General features: G+C 40.8%; 1 protein-coding gene across 1 annotated transcript in view; it reads left to right on the top strand.

Annotated features, from left to right (window-relative positions):
• Positions 1 to 23526, top strand: part of FILIP1 (filamin A interacting protein 1) — a 192186-nt gene that overhangs the window by 114751 nt on the left and 53909 nt on the right. The window contains exon 3 of the mRNA XM_081094854.1: positions 20567 to 20740. Within this exon, the coding sequence (XP_080950980.1) occupies positions 20567 to 20740 (174 nt within the window). The remainder of the gene's footprint in view (positions 1 to 20566; positions 20741 to 23526) is intronic.

The following is a 23526-nucleotide window of genomic DNA, read 5'->3' as shown; positions in this document are numbered from 1 at the left end:
AGAGAGAGAGAGAGAGAGAGAGAGAGAGAGAGAGAATGTGTGTGTGTTCATTAAAATTTATGAAAATTTTCACTCAAGTTTTTAATAGAATTAGCCCTGGGGAGTGGAATTTGGAGAGGATGTGGCATATACTTTCACCTTTTTAAAATGTTGATTCTGTAATGTTGATTTTTTATAATCAATACTAGAGGCCCGGTGCACAAAAATTTGTGCACTCGGGGGGAAGGGGGGGGCCCTCAGCCCGGCCTGTGCCCTCTCGCAGTGTGGGACCCCTCGGGAGATAACGACCTGCTGGCTTAGGCCTGCTCCTGGGTGGCAGAGGGCAGGCCCAATCCCTAGGTGCAGCCCCTGGTCGGGCTCAGAGCAGGGCCGATTGGGGAGTTGGGGCACCTTCCCCTGTCATGCACAGAGCAGGGCGGATTGGGAGGTTGCGATGCCACCCTCAGTCATGCTCAGGGTAGGGCCGATTGGGGGGTTGGGGCACCGCCCCCTGTCACACTCAAGGCAGGGTCGATGGGGAGGTTGCAGCACCACCCCCTGTCACGCACAGAGCAGGGCCAATCAGGGGGTTGCGGCGCCACCCCCTGTCACACACACAGCAGGGCCCATCAGGGGGGTTGGGGCTCTGTACCCTGTCATGCACAGAGCAGGGCCCATCAGGGGGTTGGGGAGCTCCCCCCTGTCACTCACAGAGTAGGGCCCATCAGGGGGGTTGGGGAGCTCCCCCCTGTCACTCACAGAGTAGGGCCGATAGGGGAGTTGGGGCACCGCCCTCTATCACCCACGGAGCAGGGCCGATCAGGGGGTTGGGGCGCCGCCACTCTCACACTCAGGGCAGGACCGATGGGGAGGTTATGGCTCTACCCCGTCATACACAGAGCAGGGCCCATGGTGGGGGGGGCGTTGGGGTGCCGCACCCTGTCACACACAGAGCTGCAGGCCGATCAGGGGGTTTGGGTGCTGCCCCCTGTCACTCTGATCCCAGTGCCGGGAGGCCTCGCGGCTCCACTGATCCCAGTGCTGGGAGGCATATTACCCTTTTACTGTATAGGATAGAGGCCTGGTGCACGGGTGAGTGCCGGCTGGTTTGCCCTGAAGGGTGTCCTGGATCAGGGTGGGGGTCCCCACTGGGGTGCCTGGCCAGTCTGGGTGAGGGGCTGAGGGCTGTTTTCAGGCTGGGGGTGACTGAAGTTCCCAACAGCTCCTTTTTTCCTTTTTTTTTTTATTTATTCTGGGCCAGCTTTAGCTTGAGGCTTGGCTCCAGCTCTTAGGCCTCTGAGGCTGAAAGTAGGTTTCTGGCCTTTGCTTACAATGTTGCGAATCTGCTGGCTGAAGTCCGGCGGTATTTGTTACAATGTTTCTTAAACTGCCCGCTCAGAGGCCTGCAGCCACAGGCGGGGAACGTTGGTTTCCTCCAACGATCCTCCGTCACTGAGGCAAGCAAGCCTCATGTTAGTTTCAAGCTGCCTGGCTGCCGGCCGCCATCTTGGCTGACAGTTAATTTGCATATCTCGCCGATTAGCCAATGAAAAGGGTAGCGGTCGTACGGCAATTATCATGTTTCTCTTTTATTAGTGTAGATTTATTACATTATAATTTTAAACCTTTAAAAATATCCAGAGTAGATCTAAAGAGAGAATTTATCCAACAAAACTAATCCAAAGAGAGTGCAATTTAAACAAATTTATCCAGAATCAAAGCAGCAGAAGAAGCCATAAATAGCAATTCCTTTGGGGGGAGGTGGACAATATTTCTATGCACATTCAAATCTAGAGTCTTAGTTAATCCTTTATGTTAGATAGGGTATTGCAATTTCCACCAGACTTGAAAAAGCTGAGGGATTTCCTGGATCATACTTACCACTCACCTAGTGAAGACCAGGACTAGAGCTCAGGTGCCCTGATTCCATCAGAGCCCCTCCTCTGCTTTAAGACATCCACAGTGTCGATCGTTTCCCATGGAGCCCCAGTTGTAAAGAGGGAAATAATAACTCATTAACATAACCTTGAGACCCAGCAGAGTGGAAGGTGACATTTTCTGATGAACTGGCTAATTTGCTTTAGACCTGTATAAAGACATAGGTGAAAACTCTCAAAATCTATCGTTAACATTCTGGCAATTTCTTATAGCTTATAAAATTTAAATATATTCATGTTTTAGACTTTTGTTGCTGGTAGACTAAAGCTTTTCACCTTGTAGATAATTTAACATGGTTAGTGTTGGTTGAGATCTCATTTTTCTGGCTGCAGATTCACAAGATCCCCCAAAGAGCCCATTCAGTAATTGTGATGCATTCCTGTAGCATTTAAGACTAGGCCCTAAAAGCTCTGCTTTGTCTACTTGATCTGCAGCGACCTTTAGAGTTTGCTGCCCATTGAAGCGAAGGTCTTCCTTGTGAAATCATAGAATAGTGCCCCAGTTCACTTTCTGTTACTTGATATCACTGAACAAAACTACCATTATCAGTGTCTGAGGAAAAAGAGATATGGTACCCTGTCTCTTTAAAAGTTTAAGAATAGCAAGCACAGTAGAGTTAATTCTTTTGGGGGCTGTGCCTTGAGAATTTTCTGGCTCGAAATCAAGCTACAGATAATTAATTATGTCAGTGAAAAGCTCCGATGGCCTGTTCTCTTCAGAGAAAAGTGACATCATCCATAGAATTCTCTGGCAATAAAGAAGAACAAAGCTGTGAGTGCAGGAAATAACAGACAGATGTCCATGAGTGCATATTTTATCTACTTCAAAGTGCATTGCAGAAGTCATGCTCTAGGGCTGTCTTCCAGCAGCAGTGGCTTGGCAAGGGATCTCGGAGAGTCAGAGAAGTGAGTTTGCAGGAGTGGGTTCGCCCCCTCACATGCTCTGGCCTGAAGATAGAAGCGCAGCATTTTTAGGGAAGTTACTAATGAGATGACACTGCTAAGAAATGTTGTCAAGATCATGGCAAGCCAGTCAAGTTATGTTGTATGGGGAAATTGGGCCAGTTGGTGGCAGTACCATTTGTGGTTGAATGTTAGTACAGGAAACATTACCCAGCAAATTTCATTGCTTCCTTTGCTTTGTGCTTATATCATATTTTCACAGAAAACCGTTACTGACCCCCACAGCAGTTGCTAATGGAAATAGTTTGAAGTCAAATAACTGTTTGCTATGAATCATGTGACCTTGGACAAGCTATTGAATTTCCTTGAGCCTTTTTTAAAATCTATAAAATGGAATTGAGAAATGAACTAAATAATACCTCTGAAAAGAATTCTGTTCACATAGGGTGCAGTGTAAGTAGTGGCTGTTAATAAATTCAGCTCTGTCCTCCCCGCAAAATAGGTTTGTTTTATTTATTACATGTAGAAAACCAGGCGTATTAGTTGGATTAGATGTTTACCTACACACGCAATTTTAGGCATGATAGAAAGATCAGTGTTTCAGCATTTCAGGTATCAGAGGACCAGAAATCCTGCCATTAGAGATGTAGTCTTCTAAGTTGAAATTACCCACTCCAGGACTCTCTTTTAAAAAATATCTTATCTGATTTTTCAAAGCAAAACCAATTCGATATAGGTTATTTATATCATGCATTCTCAATGAGAGTGCTTTGTTCCCACCTGTGTAAAAACTGGTTCTTAGATGGGGTTAAAGAAATTTTAGATGTTACAATGGTTTGTGACCCTTAAAAAGATCACAGTAAATAAACAGATATACAGTATATCTGAGGTATTAAAATTGCATAAGATGGGCCACTATGAAAAACATATCTAAAAAATCTCCTTAGAAAAATAAAACTGAAAAACTTTAAGAAACATAATTATAAGTACAGTGTACATACAAATTTGAATATGTATTTGTTAATAAGAATTTCCCACATCATTTAATATCCTTGAAATATAATTTTTAAAGTCTGTAAAATATTTTACCCTATGGAAATATTATATTTTACTCAGATAATATCCTTGTTACTGAATATTTAGGTTGTTTCTAATTTTTTACTGTTATAAACAACATTGCAATGAACCTATTTGGTACTAATCTTTGTCCTTATTGTTAAACTTCTCAATTAAAAGGTATGAATAATTTAAAGGTCTCTTATATACATCTATTGCCAAATTGTTTTCCAGAATTCATATGACTTCCCAACAAAATTATGAGAATTCCCATTAGTCAAACTCTTATAGTTCTAAATTCTGTCCTGTTTTAGGGGTGAGCAATTATACCTCGTTATTGCTTTTATTTACGTTTCTTTGGTTGTTAGTTAAGTCGAACTATTTCCTAATGAACATCTTATATATCAGTGACTTGTCTATTTATACCTTTTGTACATTTTTTCTATTGACCTTAGGGTTTTTCTTACTGATATACATAAATTCCTTATAACCGAGGATAGTTACTCTATATCTGTTATAATTGTTACAAATATTTTCCTCTCTCTATTTTGTCATTTAATTGGCTATGATTTATTTTCCTTGTAGAAGGTCTAATCTTTTTTGTCATTTCAGGGAAAATGTTTCCCTCACCCAGAAGTCAGATAACCATGCATGTATATTCATTCATTCATTCATTCATTCATTCACTCACTTGTCTTTAAACAGAAAAACACATAAAATGAGGTTATGTATTGATTAGTTGATGAAAATGTCATGATGAGAGGCTTGTGGGAATTTTATTTCTTCCAGGAGCAATGATTCAGTATTCTCAAATTCAGTGTTTTTGGTACCTTTACAGAAAATAACTATTGCAGGTAATGGGAATTAACTGCATTACATTTCTATTTTTTCCTCATATACAATAAGGAACCTGAAGTCATGGGGAAATTTGACAGGAATTTCATGAACATTGATGAAAGTAATAAGCCAATATCTTTTGGAATCTAAGTTTTCTCTAGTGAAAGGTAGGAGGTAGATTTTTAAAAAGCTATTCTCCTCAAAGGAGAAAATGTACATGCTTAGAAAAGGAAAACACAGGAAATTGTCGTTGGATAAGTAGAATACATACACACAACACAGACTCACTGTATTCGTACATGTAACAGATGTTTATTGAGCACCTCCTGTGTCGGTCACTGTATTAGGGTTTAGGAACACAAGTGAGAGCAAGAGGCTTCTATCCTCACTGAGCTCTCGGGGAGGAAAAGGCCAATTGTAATCACAAAGTGCTGGGCACAGCAATTGGGGACGAAGCAGGCATCAGAAATAGCGGTTGTACACACTTCATGCCCATTCTCAGGTCACAGAGCCCCGCACGGCTCCTTAACACTGGCGTGCAGGTAACAATACTAGTACACATGAGATTTACTTGTTGAAAAATGTTTGAATGTGCCCCATCTCTGGTACAACATAGTAAAGAAGAAAAATAACTGCAGGCGTGGATATAATCAACCACACGTTCTCTTTGAAAGGGTAGATTAGGCATTTCAAATTGTGACATGGCACCAGAAGGCCATATATTGCTCCTAAAGCAGTTGGCAAACAACAAATAGTATAGAAGTTTCATGGCTTTTCAGGGATCTCATTTCTTTAAAAAAGGACATTTCAAGGGGAAGCACTAATAGAAATTTTATTAAACATCAAAGATGCAATTTAAAAAATTAACAAATCTCTTTTGAACTTATTTTTATTTTATTTTCCTATATCGAAGGGCTTGACTTCGGTTGCACCTTCACTTATAGGCAGTGCCTCCTTTCAGCACGTGTGCCTGCACAAGATGTGCTCTCTAACATTGTTTCTTACTGAGGCCAGGTTTTAAATAGATACTCAGAAAAGTTTAGAAAAAAAATAGGAAGTCATTTCTGCTGCGATATAATCTTTTGACAGTGGCGATGAAAACTACAGATTCTAGAGTAAACAGTGAGGTCCACATTCTTGAATTAAAGAGGGAGCTGCTCCTTCAAATCACATCAATAAAGAGTGCAGGAGGCTCAGAAGCACCGAGCAAGCCAACGTGTGTTGCCAGGTGCCTGTTAGGTTTGTGGCATAGGAGTCTCAGATTTGGTTTGGGCAGTCGCAGGATACTGAGAGCAACGGGGATGAGGAAAACCTTAGCCTTTGACTTACTGAACAGGTTGTGGAAAGCCTTTTGGTTAGGGTGCCCAGTAGGTCCAGCAATTCCACATCAGCCAATTCACTCTTATGAGAAAGAGGAAATGGACTTTGATTGGCCATCTACAGTATTCTGGGCATCATATTAGTCACTTCACATATGTTTCATTCTGCAGGTGGGGAAACAGAAGTTCAGAGCTAACCAGCCCAGGTCACAGAGCTATAGTAAATGGCAGAGTCATAATTTATCTATTTGACTCTCAAAGCACAGAGTAAGTAACACTTGCCAGGTACCTTTATACATTAGCCCATGTAAAACCTATAAGGTAGCTACTGCTATGCCCATTTTACAGATGAAGAAACTGAGGTCAGAGAAGCTACCTCACTCATTCAAGGTGACACTAGTGGTAGTGCTGATGCATGTTTCTAACTCAAGTATTCCAAGCACATGCTCTTTCTACCACATTGCTTCCCTTGAGTAGGAGTAAAAATAAGCAAAGAACTGGCTCTAAGTATACATCAGAAACTTGTTTAAAGAGGAAGATAGAAAGCAAGTAGGTTAAGGTACCACATAACAATATACATCCTGAGTACACCAGAAAAGTTGATACTTAGATGACCACCAGGAGTTCTCAAAGCATTAACTTATGTACATTATATTTTTTAAGAGGGGAGGGACTTTATAAGTCATTTCAGGATGTTCTTATTCCCAAATCCTTAAAATTAAAAAGTTTTAATGTTTAAAGTACTAACCCTTGATTACTTATAAAAGTAAATATACAGTATCACATTCTCTGTAGGTTCACAATGGCTGAGATTTTCTTGTGTTCTTGTTAAAAAAAATTGAACTCTACTTGTTTTAAGTTGGCCAAATGTATGTTATAAATATAGAATTCACTTCGGTCAGGGGCTGATGTGAATACACACAACAAATCCCAAAGGAACTCAATGTTATGTGAGTCAAATAAAGGAACTCAATGTTATGCGAGTCAAATAAACCTCAATTATAATTCTATTTGGATGATGTAGTCTTACCTTCTTTGATTGAAATATTTTCTCTTTTGGAAAAATGTTTCTCAGCCCTCACCAGTCAGGTAAAAATTGAAATAAAAAGAAACGAAGTTGCCTTTTTCCTCTCCTGCCTCTGCTCCCACCTGTTCTGTGGCAATAGGCTAGAAGCCCTCAGAGGATGACCCACATTTGTTCACTAGGCTACCATTTGGCATTTGGCATTTTGCCATTTTTCCTACTGCAACCCACGCTGGTAATGACGGCTGCCCCTGCAAGTGCCTGCTGGAAGCACAGCCAGCACTGCTCTCTCTCCTGAGTGTGCCAGTGGATGTGTACTTGAGGGCAGCTCGGGCTGGTGTCTGCACTGAGCGTGATGCGAGATACGGAGAGGACTGCCCCTTCCTGCCCTCCCCCTTCTACTGCGGCTCCAAGTCTTGAATTCTAATTTACCAGTTCCCTAGTTATTATTTGAGTCTTTGATGGCAGTCCGTCATCCTGGGACTCAGGCATGGGTTCAGGGGGCGGGCTGGAGGGGAGTCTGAGTGACAGAAACCGCGCTGCCCTCAGACTCACCCTTCCCCTCTGACCCTGCTCCATTGTCCTTCAGCCAGAATGGTGCCCTTCCTCCCTTGGGATGGGTTCTTTCTCAGGAAGAACCTTGATTCCTCATGCAAATCGCCTGTGGCAGGGTCAGCCTGCCAGTCAATCCTCCAGACAGGATTACACCGGAGGATTTCATTTATGCTTGAAAAATAGCTTTTAGAGACCATCTGAGAAGGAGACAATCATGGTGAAAGTAAGGATGTGAAGAAAATTTAACCGAATTAGCAGAGTTGTGTATACCAGAGACGTCTGTACAGAGAGAGATGTCTGGCACCAGATCTGGTACAGATGTTTTATCTGTCCTGGATCAGCCTAGCTGGTTTATGTTGATGGGATTAAATTTACGGACCTGGATAAACAACCCCAGTGAGAAAATAATCACCTTGTTGTGCCTTAGCAATGGCTGCTCTCATGTTTTAAGGGATTCAGCTTCTCAACTGATTCACAGAAAGCTGGATGCGACTTGCCGGACCTGATTACATATAGGGGTGGGCAGTTTAAGGGCTCTGCCCAAGGTCTTTATCAGCACAGATCAAAAAGGTTGTCGTCTTTTGGAATCTGAGAAATTACACGTTGTAAAATCACAGCACTGCCGGGGGGACCCTGTGACCGTATCTAATTTCAAATCCAGGACACAGCAGCTGTTGTACTATTAATATCCCAATGTGTGTAAAAAGGAAAAATGAAGAAAACCACATAAGTAATGAAAATGTGTTCAAATCCATGGATGACTGTGACTTTCAGCTAACCGCTAGAAAAAATATGACTACACTTTTATGATTTATTACATGGAATCCTTTTTTTTTTTAAAGTGGCAATCTCTAGGCAAAAGATTAGAGATAATTTTACCCTTGAAAACCACCATTCTACCTTCTATCTCTATGAATTTAACTATTCTAAGTACTTATATGAAATATAAGCAGAATCGTATAGCAGTTGTCCTTTTGTGACTAGCTTTTTTTCCCTCAGCATAGTTACCTTCCAGGTTCATCCCTTGCAGCATGTCGGAACTCCATTCCTTTTTTAAGGCTAAATAACATTGCATTGTGTGCACTAGTATATACCACATTTTGTTTATCCATTCATCTGTCAATGGATACTTGAGTTGTTTCCACCTTTTGGTTATTGTGAAGAATGTTGATATGAACATGAGTGCCTGCTTTCAATTCTTTTGGGTCTGTAACTAGAAGTGGAATTGTTCAGTCATATGGTAATCTCTTTTTAACTCTTTGAGGAATCACCACACTGACTTCCATTGTGGCTAACCTATTTTACATTTTCATCAGCAGGGCACAAGCGTTTCAATGTCTCCACAACCTTGCCAATCATTATTTTCTGTTATTTGGATGATAACCATCCTAATGAGTAAGAAGTGGCACCTTACTGTGCTTTAGGTTTGCATTTCCCTAATGATTAGTGATGTTGCGTATATTTTCATGTGCTTGTTGGCCATTTGTATATCTTCTTAGAAGAAATGTCTGTTTAAGTCCTTTGCCCACTTTTTAACTGGGTTGGGGTTTTTTTTGTTGCTGAGTGGTAGGCGTTCTTTATATAGCCTGGATATATATGATTTGCAAATATTTTCCCCCATTCTGTGGTTTGCTTTTCACTCTGTTGATTGTGTTCTTTGATACACAGAAGTTTTAAGTTTGGATATAGTTCAGTTTATCTATTTTTTCTTCTGTTGCCTATGCTTTTGATGTCATATCCAAGAAATCATTGCCAAATTCAGTGTCATGAAATTTCCCCTGCTATGTTTTCTTCTAAGCATTTTAGCTCTTACATTTAGGTCTTTGATTCATTTTGAGTTAATTTTTTTATATGGTATCAGGTTCCTACCTTTCATTCTTTTGCATGTGGATATCCTGTTTCCCCAGTATCATTTGTTGAAAAGATTGCCCTTTCTCCATTGAATAGTCTTGGCATGCTTATTGAAAATCATTTGATCATATATTCTAGAGTTTATTTGTGGGCTTAATAATCTATTCCATTGGTCTGTATGTTTGTACGTATGGCAGTACCACACTGTTTTAATTATTGTAGCTTGGTGGTAAGTTTTGAAATCAAAGTGTGAGGCCTCAAACTTTATTCTTTTGCAAGATTGTTTTGGCTCTTTAAGGTCTCTTGAAATTCCCATATGCATTTTAGGATGGATTTTTCTATTTCTGTAAAAAAACATTCGGATTTTGAGGAATTTTACTTTTAAAAATTCAAGGATCATAGTGATAATAAAAGCAAGTTTTAACATGAAAAATAGCATCTATCTGTGATATTTTAATAAAAGATTTCTTTTGGATGATTTTGTCTGAAATGCTAGAAAAGAGTGATCTTTAATGAACAAGTTGTATAAAGACTATTAGGCTACTATTGACCATATAGTTGTGGAAAGAAATTTCTCCAGAGAAACCCAAAGACACATTTTTAGCTTCAATGACCCTTTAAACCAGTGATGGCGAACCTATGACACACGTGTCAGAGGTGACACGTGAACTCATTTTTTTTGGTTGATTTTCCTTTGTTAAATGGCATTTAAATATATAAAATATCAAAAATGTGAGTCTTTGTTTTACTATGGTTGCAAATATCAAAAAATTTCTATATGTGATACAGCACCAGAGTTAAGTTAGGGTTTTTCAAAATGCTGACACGCCGAGCTCAAAAGGTTCGCCATCACTGCTTTAAACTAACCATGCCTACATCTTCTCCTTGTATATTGTATTACTAGTCATGTTAACTTTGCATTCTAAAACTCAGGAGAAAATATTGGTTTTATTTCTACAGTAATAGCTAATACCATCATAATTACATAGCTGTTTTTTCATGCAATATATTTATAATTTTGTATTTACTTAACCTGGATAAATAGGATAATTCAATTTGTCTGAGATTTAAAGATAGTTTATTTCCTATTACAACATTCTGGAATGTACTATTTTTTCTTACTCAGTTTACATATTTTCTTTTGGAATAAACTTAAGAAGAACAAAGTGACTCCTAAATTGTAGACAAGAATGTCAGATGAAAGAATGGAAGTTAACAAAATGTAATTGTTTAGATCTTTTAAACAAGGCTAAACAGTTAAGATTGTCCTGAGAATTTCAGAGCTGGATTATGCCTCTCTGACTTCACATCACTTATCTCACTTCTCTTTATTTCCACAAATATTTACTGAGTGCCTGTCATGTGGGCAGACACTCTTTTAGTAGACAGTGTAGACACAGTCCCCCCTTCCTCAAAGCAGCTCACAGCCTAATAAAAAAAAACAGACAAGTAAACTAATAAATCACTTTATCTAAATAGGTCCGCAACATTGAGCTGAGTTTCCAGAATGGTAAAGCATTCACAGATGGGCATGCCTTGGTCCTCCCGGGTCATCTTTTCTAGGGTTCCTTGGCTCGCTGCAGCAATAAGACCATATTGAGGGAGTTAACTAAATAATACAAAGGAGTGATCGTGTTTAGGAACTGTGACATTCTGGTTCTTCCGTAAGCATAGAAATAGACTTATTCTTTCCTCCAAATGCTTCCACCACTTAAGGTCAGCAGCTATTGACAGAGAATTGCCTTGTTCGAGGTGTGCAGTGTCAGATGGTAGGGGCAGGCTTCTCAAACTTCCCAACTGAATGTGCTCCCTCCAAACCTAGGTGAGTGGGCCACCATACTGGGGGTCATGGTGGCATCATCGAAGAATCTGTCCCAAGCTATCTGCCTCAAGCACATGTTTTTTAAATCTTGTGTTTTTTCCCCCTAAACATTCAAGTGAATATTAAAATTGCATTCATGTTTTGAAAGAGTTTTTAAACTACCACCCACCCCAAGCCTTTAAGTAATCTGAATGCTTCGGGAGGACGCACCCTGTTCAGCTATGACACGTGGGTATAAGAACTAAGCATTCTAGCCCTCGCCAGTTTGGCTCAGTGGATAGAGCATCCGCCTGTGGACTGAAGGGTCCCGGGTTCGATTCCAGTCAAGGGCATGTGCCCAGGTTGCGGGCTCCATTCCCAGTCGTGGGTGTGCAGGAGGCAGCTGATCAGTGATTCTTTCTCTTCATTGATGTTGCGCTCTCTCTATCCCTCTCCCTTAATCTCTGAAATCAATTAAAGAATATATTTTTTTAAAAAAGAACTAAGCAGTCTCTCCTACTCATTTTGGGTTCCCCCCAAATTTAAAAAACCCACAAGTCTAGAAAACAGTTTAAATTGTCACCTGACATAATCATGATGAATGGCATTTGCCTTGAAAGAAAGCTAAGTTTTGGAAACATGCCAGTGAAACTCGGTTCCTGAGAACACTAAATCCACTGCGGCTGCCCTGCTAGACGCCGGGGCATTTTGGAATATCTAGTCTTCTGTCCACTTGGTGTTTGCCCTAGGATGACCAGTTCATTCCACTTTGCCTGGGACTGTTCTGATTTTCAAAAGCCCCCCGTTAAGGGATCCCACTCTTCTTAGTCCCAGGCAAACTGGGACAGTTGGTCACCCTTATTTGCCCAGAACTGGCAAACACTTCCAACAGTTTCCCAGAACCCTTCTGGTTTAGGCTACTGGTCTGAAGTGGCTGTGATTCCTCGGTGGAGAAGGATCAGTGGAAAAACTGTGAGAACAGGAGAAGGCTCTGGGGCAAGGAAGTCTCTGGGAATCACACAACCCTGCTGGGAACCTTGAGCTAACATAGCAAATGTTTTAAGCGCGTATGGTGGTGAATTGGTTTGTCTGTCTTAAAGCAGTGGTTTCTAAGGGCGACTGTGCTTTAGATATTTTAAATCTCAATTTCTGGGCTGCACCAACCGATTCAGAATGTCTACCTTTTTAACACAGTGGGTGAATGATCTACCATACAAATCTGACTATGTCACTGTCCTGCTGTTTAAAAATGCTAAGGCTTCTTACTGTTCCATGATGAAATGCAAACTCACTGCCTGGTTCACATGGCTTTTCATGGTTATCACTCTAGCCTCATGTTGCCCCGGCCCATGCATCTAAACCTGTTTGGCCTTTGCCTAGTCTTCTCTTGGACAAGAACGCTCTCGCCCTAACGACTTCTCTATTTCTCTGGCTCAAGTACTTGTGAAATTTTGGCTCACTTCCCCCAGGAAACCTCCTTTGCTAGTTCAGTTCAGGTCCCTGTAATTCCTCCATCCTAAGACTTATCATGTTATATTGTAAATGTCTTTTCAATTGTTTGTCGATGTGCCTGTAGACTTTAATCCCTGAGGATGGAATTATATCTCCAATACTAAATACAGTGCATGATTGGGGTTAGCCATCTTTTGAACTATGCCTCTGTGTGGCCTCCACCTGTGTCTTGTCCTGTCCCTCATCCCTAACTCCCAGTACCCTTCCCTGACTTTGTAAGATGAAGAATACTCACCTCCTGGCCCTGGGCTTTGCAGAGTAGCTCTTTGCTGCCCCCACATGTTTGGAATCAGCTCCTCATGCAGCCATTTGAGACAACCCCTTGCTCCACCTGGTCCACTTTCAGTTCTGCAGGGACACTTTTGCTCTTGGCTTCTGTGTGCCTCCCTTGGCATATAGAGGAACCATGTAGAAAAGTGAAGGGTGCAATGCTTCTGTCTGTTTCTATACCCTTACCCTTATCTCATATTTATTCTCCTCCATCATCAAGATTAAATAAAGATTTTTATTAAGACTCTTCTCCTTCGACCATTCCCCCCCCCCTCCCTTTTCTTGAGTCCTCTTAATGCATTCTTCCCTTTGCAGCTACTAAGCAGCTCCCAGAATCCCAAAACTTTAACCATTTGCTTCTGATAAAGCTTCTGTGTGAAAAATAGTAATGTTTGAGGACAGGGACTTTCTTACATTTTTAATTCTTTTTATACAAAAATAACAAGGTTTTCAAAAATAGAGTTGTAAAGTGGTTTTGTCCCCAAAATGTAGGATCTTATTTACATAGATTGAATCATATGTTTAAAGTATTGTAAAAATTTGCTGTGATCCATAGTTATCATTTTTCTTATTGTTGTTAATCCTCACCCAAAGATATGTTTTCCATTGATTTCTTTTAGAGAGAGTGGAAGAGAATAGGGAGGGGAGAGAGGAGGAGAGAAACATCGATGTGAGAGACACATAGATCGCTTCCCCCTCCCCTGCCCCCCCCCCCACCCTCACCCCGCCATCACCACCAGCAGCTCTTGCCCTGATGGCAGACAATTCAGTTCCTCCCTGTATGTCCCTGGTTCCTTTCAAGCTGCTGCCCTAACCTAGAGCTCAGAGGGAGTGAGTTCCAGTAAGTCCATGTGCAGTCCCTTTAAGAGGAACTGCCTGGGACTTCAGCAGCCCTCCATCTCACTGAGCCACAATCCTGCTGTGGTTTTGTGTGTGTGTGTGTGTGTGTGTGTGTGTGTGTGTGTGTGTGTGTTTTAATGTAATTTGCTGATTTTTGAAAGAGAGAAAAGGGAGAGGAACATTGACTTGTTGTTCCACTTACTGTTGCATTCATTGGTTGATTCTTGTATGTGCCCTGACCAGGGATTGAACACACAACCTTTGCATATTGGGGTGATGCTCTAACTAACTGAGCTGCACGGACAGGGCTATCCATTTGTTTTTCCAGCCAGAAGCTAGGGGACTTCTCCTGGAACTGGAATTCTGGGCTGGGAGGCCTGGGGGGGGGGGGGGCGAGGGGGGAGTTGGGACGCCTTACTCTTTAGGGGGTACCTCCACAGCTAAGATACCCCCCCCTGATTTTTATCTGCTATATGTGGGTATAGGACCAACCCATATCATGTCTCTGCCCCTCCTTCCAGTCTTGATGTGGCTTCTTCTTTAATTCCCTAATTGTAGGACTTCCATTCAGCCAGATTTCAGGTGGTTCTGAATAGTGGTTGTGCTGTAGTTCAGTTGTAATTTTGATGTGGTTGTGGGAGGATTTGAGTACTGTGTTTACCGATGCCACCATCTTAACCCATTGACTAAATAGGTACCACAATATTAATGATTGGTTTAGTATATTAAACCATTTTACATAACAGCAATTTATAGCAACACTTGTTTTCATTCATTATGATAATTATTATAGCAAAAAGCTTTTAGTAAGTTCATGATGAACAGTGTGGTTCTAAATATATAATGCACAGTGTTACATCACCATAGCATCTTTTTCTTTGGTAATTAGTCTATGGTTGTTAAACTAAGAATGAAATGTGAAGTGTATGTAGCAATAGCATATTACAATAAGTTCAAGCATAAACACATTTTTTTTTTAGGGAGAGAAGAAATAGGTGTCTCACATCAATTGAAAAGAAAGAAGCTATTTTCTTCAAATAGAATAGGAAGATTTGGTCAAGAAGACAAATACCAACAATATTAACATGTTTGTAAACTGAATAATGGTTGTTCTGTAGCTTAGTTGTAATAGCTTAAACTTTTAAACTAAAATAGCTACCTATTTTCAGTTTTAAAAGCTCATTATTTACATTATCTTGTTAGGGCCTTGCATTTCCCTGTGATATAGAGAGGTCGGTGTCTCTACGTTATAGACAAGGAGACTGAGTCAGGGAGACCGAGTAACTTTTGGAAAGAGGGTGTTCGGATTTAAAAATTCCTTTTTGAAAAAATGTTAATGGCAAATTGTGAAATGTCTACACTGTTAAACGATATCAGTCTTAAATGTTATATTTTGTTAGGGAAAAATATATCTTATAAAAACATTTTTTTTTCCAGCATAAAGGCATCTAATGATGGGGACCTAATAGAAATTAAATTGTTACTATTGACTTGGCAGCTACTGTGTGCCAAGTTCTATACTAGGTATTTTATATACTGATATCTTATTTCATCCTAAGAACAATTGTTTAAGAAAGTTATTATAATCCTAGTTCACAGACAATAAAATTAGGTCAAAGTAATGTTAGCAACTTGTACAAATCACACAGCACAGCTGGGACTGGAAACAAATTCTGAGTTTTTGCAAAGCTGGGCTCACTCTATCATTCCAAGCTGTAAATATTATTTTCATGTTAATTCAAATTTTTATTTGCCTGATAGCTTTATTTAATTTCCTCTATGCTCAGATCATGTAAGTTTATGCTAACTAGCAGGACTATTTATACACTCAAGATTATTTGATTTACATTTGAGAGTCATTCTCTGATTACCTCAATCCACAATTAGAGATAAACATTTTTCAGAGATGTCATTTGTGGAAATGCCATATGGGAATAGTTCTGCTGTGATTTCTTTAGCTATCTAGTCAGAATGTAACTAATCAGGATAAATATTAGGTGGGAAAACCTATGATCTTTATACCGTTCTGTTTTTAGTACCACTTATCTAGTGATTGTTGTATCTGTGCCTTCACTGCTATGTTTGAAATAGTTATAAAAGGAATCAAGACAATGTTAGAAACAGGGTATAGAATAATCATTTGGGCCGTTTTGGTGTTATGTCCTTCTTTGTGCTAAACCCCGGAGGCACTATTACAGGCTTGTCTATACACAGAATGAAGGCAGCTTTCTCAGCATTTGGTATGACAAAAAAAGAGCACTTTCTATTTCATTATTTGCCTTGGCTTCATTTATATGAAATAGGAATGATGAAGTTTTTCTCCTTTCTTCATAAAGTATAACTTTGCTTCTCTTTGTAAAATTAATGTTGTTCACTGTAGAAAATTTAGGAAATACATATAAGCAAGGAAGAAAGAGAGAGAATGAATGAATAAGAGCAGCTCTGGTCTCAATACAATATTTTAGTGCCTATTTTCTAAGCCACTTCTTTTGGTGTTTTAATTTTTTTTCTAAATTACTTGAGAATATGATCAAATCTATTTTCTAAGCTTCAGTAAAAAATTTCTCCTGAATATTTTGAGTTCTCTGTTTATTCTGTTCCTTTACTAATCATCTATCTATATATAATAAAAGCCTAATATGCAAATTGTCCCCTTGGGCAGTCATTTGATGGGGAGACAGGGAGTTCGACCACTCGCTATGACATGCGCTGACCACCAGGGGGCAGCACGGAACATGGCAGGCATTGGTGATGCACTGTGACTTCTCGCCAGCTACCTGGGGGCAGGGGTGACAGGGACGGAGGTGTGGTGAGAATGCAGGGTGTCCACCGAGCTTGCTCTCACTCCCCCTGCTACCTTCCACTGGGATCCCAGGACTCGCATGTTGGGGAAGCCCCTGTGCTCAGGTGCCAGGCACTCGCGAGGGCCCACCCCCCACCCGTGTGGCCTCTTCCAGGTGAGCTGGGCCATCGCTGCAGGGGCTGGTCGGGCTCCCCATGGGTTTGCGCAGGAGCCGGTGTGCGAGGCCAGCCGGGAGAGAGCATACTGCCTGCCCGGCTTCCGGATGGTGCCGCTGGGCGGCCCAGAGGCCCACGCTGTGCCCTGGCCCACGGCATCCAGCCGTGCTCACCATATCTCTGTGTGGGGACTTGGATGCTGTGACTCAGTCAGAGGGGGGTGTGTGGAGGGCCAGGGACCCAGGTGCTGCCCAGGGCCCAGAGGTCATCTGGGACCTGTCCTTCCATGCCAGATACTTGCGTTTCAATCACCAGCCAGGCCTAGGGACCACACCCGTGCATGAATTTCGTACACCTGGCCTCTAGTCTATATATATAAAACCTAAGCGACCATCTGACCATTCGACTGTCCGACCAGTAGCTATGATGTGCACTGACCACCAGGGGGCAGGCACTCAACACAGGAGCTGCCGAGCTGCAGTGACGTGGCAGCTGCGGTTCTTGGGTGACACACCTGGAACCAGAGAGGAGGGAGCCCGATTCTGGAGTGTGTCACCCAAGAACTGCCCTCTTGCAATCCAGGACTCCTCAGGGGATGTCAGAGAGCCAGTTTTGGCCCTATCCCTGCAGGCCAGGCCGAGGGACCATATTGGTGCACGAATCGGTGCACCAGGATTCTAGTCTACTATAATCTGTTTCAGAGAGCAGAGGAGCTGATGACTTGAAATATTTACATTTTATGAGTCAGTATCTCAATTTATTACGCAAAAGACAGTACATTCTATGTCTGCTCTAGAAGTCTTTGTATTTCACATATTAAAATGTGAGCCTTTACTTTATCTGATTTAAGAATTAAAAAAGAATTTAAATTACAGTTGACATTCAGTCTTATATTAGTTTCAGTGCAGCATGCTGGTTAGATATTTATGTAACTTACAAAGTGATCCCCTCTATAGGTCCAGTACTCATCTGACGCTATACATAGTTATTACAGTATTATTGCCTATATGCTGGACTTTACATCCCTATCACTGTTTTGTAACTGTCAATTTGTACTTCTTAATCCCTTTACCTTTTTCATCCAATCCCGCAACCGAGTTCATCTGATGTAAATATGGAAAAGAGACAGTTGTTGGTTATTGAGACTTCCAGGTCACCAGTGTTCCGTTGTCACCATTTCTTTTTCACTTCGAAATGTCATTCCAAATTTTCCTTCCTGTCATTCCATAAATTCACACGCCTATGTTTCTTTCTTTCTTCTTTCTTTCTTTTTTTCTCTTAAGACAACTCATTTTCCTTCAGCTTTGACCAAAGCAAAAGGTTAACCTCAGGAGTATGGAGTAAGGCGATGACACCTTTCTATGATCAAGAAGAGGAAATGCACTTGAAGATGGGAAATGCACGGGAATGGGGAAGTTTGATTAGATAATATCAGGATTGGTATTCAGTATGGCTGCTAAGCCTCTTCACTGATTAGTGTGGAACAGTGCTCTCAACTCTGGAATCACCTAAGAGCTTTAAAAAGTGCTAATGCTTAGTTCAGTGATGGCGAACCTTTTGAGCTCGGCGTGGCAGCATTTTGAAAAACCCTAACTTAACTCTGGTGCCGTGTCACATATAGAAATTTTTTGATATTTGCAACCATAGTAAAACAAAGATGTATATTTTTGATATTTATGTTATATATTTAAATGCCATTTAACAAAGAAAAATCAACCAAAAAAATGAGTTCGCGTGTCACCTCTGTCACCCATGTCATAGGTTCGCCAACGCTGGCTTAGTTTCTCCTTTTTTTAAAAATATATTTTATTGATTTTTTTACAGAGAGGAAGGGAGAGGGGTAGAGAGTTAGAAACATCGATGAGAGAGAAACATCGAGCAGCTGCCTCCTGCACACCCCCCACTGGGGATGTGCCCACAACCAACGTACATGCCCTTGACTGGAATCGAACCTGGGACCTTTCAGTCCTCAGGCCGACGCTCTATCCACTGAGCCAAACAGGTTATGGCAAGTTTCTTCTTCTAAAGACTTGAATGTGATTGGTCTGGGATGGCCTGGGCACTGGAATTTTTTAAAGTTCCCTAGTGATTCCAATACAGTCAGGTTTGAGAACCATTATTTTAGAAGATGCTATCAATATTCACCTGTGTGAGTACTTCCTGCCTGAAGACCAATAACAATCAACATACCTTGGGCTCCTCTCCACAGGCCCACCATATATCGGTATGGAGTTATGCCTTGTACAAAGGTGCCTGGCAGAGGGAATAAATAGGGGCTGAAACACAGCCCACTCTTTGCTCATGAGGCAAGCTGCACTCTGACTCTGGGCTGTATCTCCTGGCACCTTCTCTAACTTGCACGAAGACACTGTACAGCCTCGTCTGACACCGCATCTGTGTTTATGTCCTTTCACCCTCCACGGAGACACATGGCCTTTCCATTGGACTATTTGTGACTTTAGCTTTCTCACTAATCCCAAACCACTAGGTTCTTCAAAATGAACATTTTCCATTTTTGTCTTGAAATGAGCACATTATATGTGGCAGAAACAACATGGGAAAATCTGCAAATTCCAGTCCATTGACGTTTCTGCAATAAATTAGTCTTTAACCATCTGGAATTAGATTTTTTTGGAGACTATGAATTAACAATAAAAGTGAGGAACCTCAAGAATGACCAACTGTATAATGGTGCTATGTCAGGGCTAACTAGTCAGCACCCCATGTTTAAAATACCATGAGGTTTGTAACTTCACAGCCATAGTTAGCATTACACAGGGAGAAACTCTATTCTATTGTCACAGACTGAACTCTGTTGCCAACCAGTTTATTCTTTAGTATAACTTAAAATGTAGTCAGGATACTTCAAACCCATCACCATTACTGGAAAAGCAAGTATATGACTAGATGGTAGTACGTTTAGCAAGTGTCAGCTTCATTATAACTAGAGGGATAATCACTACTAACCAGTAGAAAGTACATCCAGATGTATTTGCATTATGTGATGGGGACCATAGTCAATATGATTTAAAACCTATAATTATGTGATTTTTCTCAAGAGTTTCAACATGATGCTAACGTTTTGCTAAAAAACAAAAACAAAACAACTCTGATCATACCAATCTAACTTACCTGATTTTCGGTCTGTATGTTAAAGGAGCTAAATTTCACCTTCAGTGTGAACACATTAGTTTGAAAAGCCCAGTCCAGCAACATGTGAATTCTCAACCATGTGTTTCTGTGCAAAAGAAATCACTTGATGGGAAACAGGAAATCACTAGTGCAAGCTGTTTTTGTTAATTACACATGGAGTTATAACTAGAATGGGAAGAGCAGGTTTTTATTTTAAATCAGATTTGAATACTACACTGAGCATAAATAGAGAACTTTCAATTGTCGTTGATCTTCTCTGCACTGAAAGGGGGTAAGTATCCCAGGATCAGTCCTACCCCCTCTTAGAATCATTGTTATTTAGAAAAAGCAATTTTTATGTAGTTAATATTAGCACAAATCCTTTGCTGCCTTCCTGCTTCCTAGCAACCTGAAGCAGAGTATATGCTTGCCAATCTGCTTTCGGTAGAAATTAAGAACAGAAGACCCAGTGATTTTGCCAATCGCCCTGGAGAGGTGGGGGATGTATTCAGTAAGCTCCGTGCTGATTTTGTGAGCCCGGCATGTGATTTATGTTGCCAACCGTCTGACCCTGCTGCACTTTCTACCACAGGCCAGGGAAGATGTGATCCACATGCTGAAGACGGAGAAAACCAAGCCTGAGGTTCTGGAGGCTCATTACGGGTCTGCGGAGCCAGAGAAAGTGCTGCGGGTCCTGCACCGAGACGCCATCCTCGCCCAGGAGAAATCCATAGGAGAAGATGTCTATGAGAAACCAATTTCAGAGGTAAAAATATGACACCAGCAATCCCCTCCAAAGGGAGCCTCAGAGTGATAGCTTAACATCTTTGCATTTTACATGCTGTCACATTTTCTTTCAAAGGCAACGTTTTTATGATACAATAATGTAGAATTAAGCTGAATTAAATAGCTCATGAATTATTGTAGGTACATTTCAATAATAAGAATTTTAGAAGAATTTCCTGGAATATACTTAAAGCCTGAAATGTATTTTTCATGTGATTATGATAGTTACATGCTCTTACAGTCTGTTATTCTTTCATTTCTCTAAGAGATTATGTATGTAAAATGTGAAGTGCTTATTGGTTTTAGCATTGGGTTTTCAAGATTATTATCAAATTGATAATGTAAAATCAAATTGATTTTATTATTGATATTTATGGTTTTAAAGCCACTGTGCTTTGGTATCTTATATCTATTCAACTCTGTGATAATTAAAATGATCTTATATGAGTAACTTAAATACAATGGTGAAGGCAAAATCCCAATGAAATGCTTAAGGCAGTTCTTTAAGATGAAATGAAATCTATTAGGGCTGTAGCTAATAATTATATATGAGATTTTATTGGGAACTATTGCCATTGTTATTAATTACCCATGAGGCTACATGTTAAAAATACTGTCACATTGTCGTAGAAGTTTGATGCTGAATTAGGGAATCAGTTGATGGATCTAGCCATAGTAACTCTTCAGAATTCATGTAAAAAAATTCATATAGGTGAAATAGGTATCATAAATAAAAAAGAACACAGAAATTTAAAGTCTGAAGCAATTTATTATAATTTAGCTTTTAACTTAGTCTAGTCTTTGCACAGCTCAGTTTGACAGTTCTCAGACAAGATCTGCTTTAGACAGTATTCACAACAGATTGATGGTCTTATAATTTTCTATTCTCTGCAACAAGGATAAACCGAAGCTCTGTTCTCATCTTTTCCTAACATGCTAAAAGATGATAGGATGCAGTCAACAGGCTGGCTCCACTTTACTGTTTGAGATCCATGGTTACTAGCTGCCTGTGGCCTTGGTCATGTCACTTCAGCTCCTTAAGCCTCAATTTCCTGCTCTGTCGGGTGGGAGAGACAACAGTGCACATATAATGCAATTGTGAGGATTAAATGAAGCAATGCCTGTAAAGCTCTTAACAGCATGTCTGGTACAAGCTAGGTACTCAACAGATATAACCATTGGTATTGGCTTGGATCTGAGGGTGATAATTGCTCACACACTTAATGAGTTCCAAACTTGGCGGGATTTGAGGAGTAAATGACATACAGAGGTCAAAATGTCAATTTTATGTTATTATTGTAATCACCTGGATTGGAGAACTCAGCTTGGATAAATGGTATCATTTGAGCTTCCTAATTCTTTTCTCCCAAGTTACAGCTTGGAATGACCCCTTAAAGGAGAGGTAGGTCTGTAGAGCACACGCACTTACCCAGAACCACTGCCTCCAGTGCACCGAGTTTTATGGACAGTACGCAGAGCAAGGAGTTTCTGACCCACCTTCAGAAAATAGACCTAACCCAAATGCTCCTACCTCATGGACAGAAGAGCAGAATAGAAAACCACCCAACCTTTGGGTTGTCCTTTTGGAATTGGCTAAGCTGGGCATGAATCTTGGTTCCTTTCTCTCCTCAACTCAACACACTAAAGAGTTATTCTTCCTTGGGGAGGAGTGAGTGAGGAGGTAGAGAAAAGGACAGAAGCTACTTTTCCCAATACTGCCAAAATGGTGAGGTCCTGCTTTGTGAGAGAAATAGAATGCTAAAAGGGGGAAAGATTTATCTTCCACTATCTACAGATATTTGGTCTCTGAAGACTTCAGGCTTAACAATCAAGTTCATATTATCTAGGGGCAGGAGTCCTGCTTCCAACTTCATGAGGCAAAAATCCCAATACATCACCGTTCCATTAACCTCCTGGGACCATGTGCTCTTAAGAGTTCCTAGAAGCCATGCTATACACCTCAAGCCAAAAAATTGCTGCTCACTCAAATATCCATACCAAATGAGGCACAGCTGGGTTACTCAATCGCACTCGCTGATTATGTAATCAGTGCTGGGGACAAGCTGAGCAACTCCAGTGGCCTCACCCCAGGACTGTAGCTGCTCCAAAAACCCACGTGGATAGAACACATTCAGGCTAAGGCCCACGTCCTGTCCAGGCTGCCCCAGAACACTAAATATCAATATGTGCTGTTTTTTCTCTAGATGACCTTAAAATGTCTATCTGGGTATCTCGTTCCACTGTCAAATTAATAAAGCGCCCATCTGCCCCTCCAAAGTTCCTTGAATGGATTGAGGAATAACTACAATAGTCTGATAGATGACTTCAAATATTTAGCTTTATTATTGACATAAATAAATAAATGACCTCAGCAGGCTCTCTATGCTTTCCCTCCTAGACTTTGGAGAAACCACTTGAGAGAGAGTTGAGCCTATAGAACACATATATCATCTTGTGGCAGGCAGAGTAAAGAATAAGAAAAGAGGAGGTTGAGCTGCTCGTTTCCAGTTCCTTATCCCAAATACAACCTTCAAATAAGTCACCCCTCCTTCCTTAGTGAGGAGTGGTGGAGGGTATGAAGAAGTGGGCAGAGGCTGCTCTTTCCAATACTTTCAAAAGCATGGAGAGTCCTACTCTATCATAAAGGAAAAAGGGGAAGGAGTCGCTCCTTCTACATTTCTGATGATGAGGAGGAGGTTTCAGCAATGCTTGACAAATTCTAGAAAATATGGCGAAAATCACATTTGTAAAAGAATGGGAGAGTCC

The sequence above is a fragment of the Myotis nattereri genome, assembly GCF_964212035.1.
Source record: "Myotis nattereri genome assembly, chromosome: 6".
Classification (NCBI taxonomy): Eukaryota; Metazoa; Chordata; class Mammalia; order Chiroptera; family Vespertilionidae; genus Myotis; species Myotis nattereri.
Note: the sequence above shows the minus strand (reverse complement) of the source record. Positions and strands in the feature narration are given on the sequence as shown.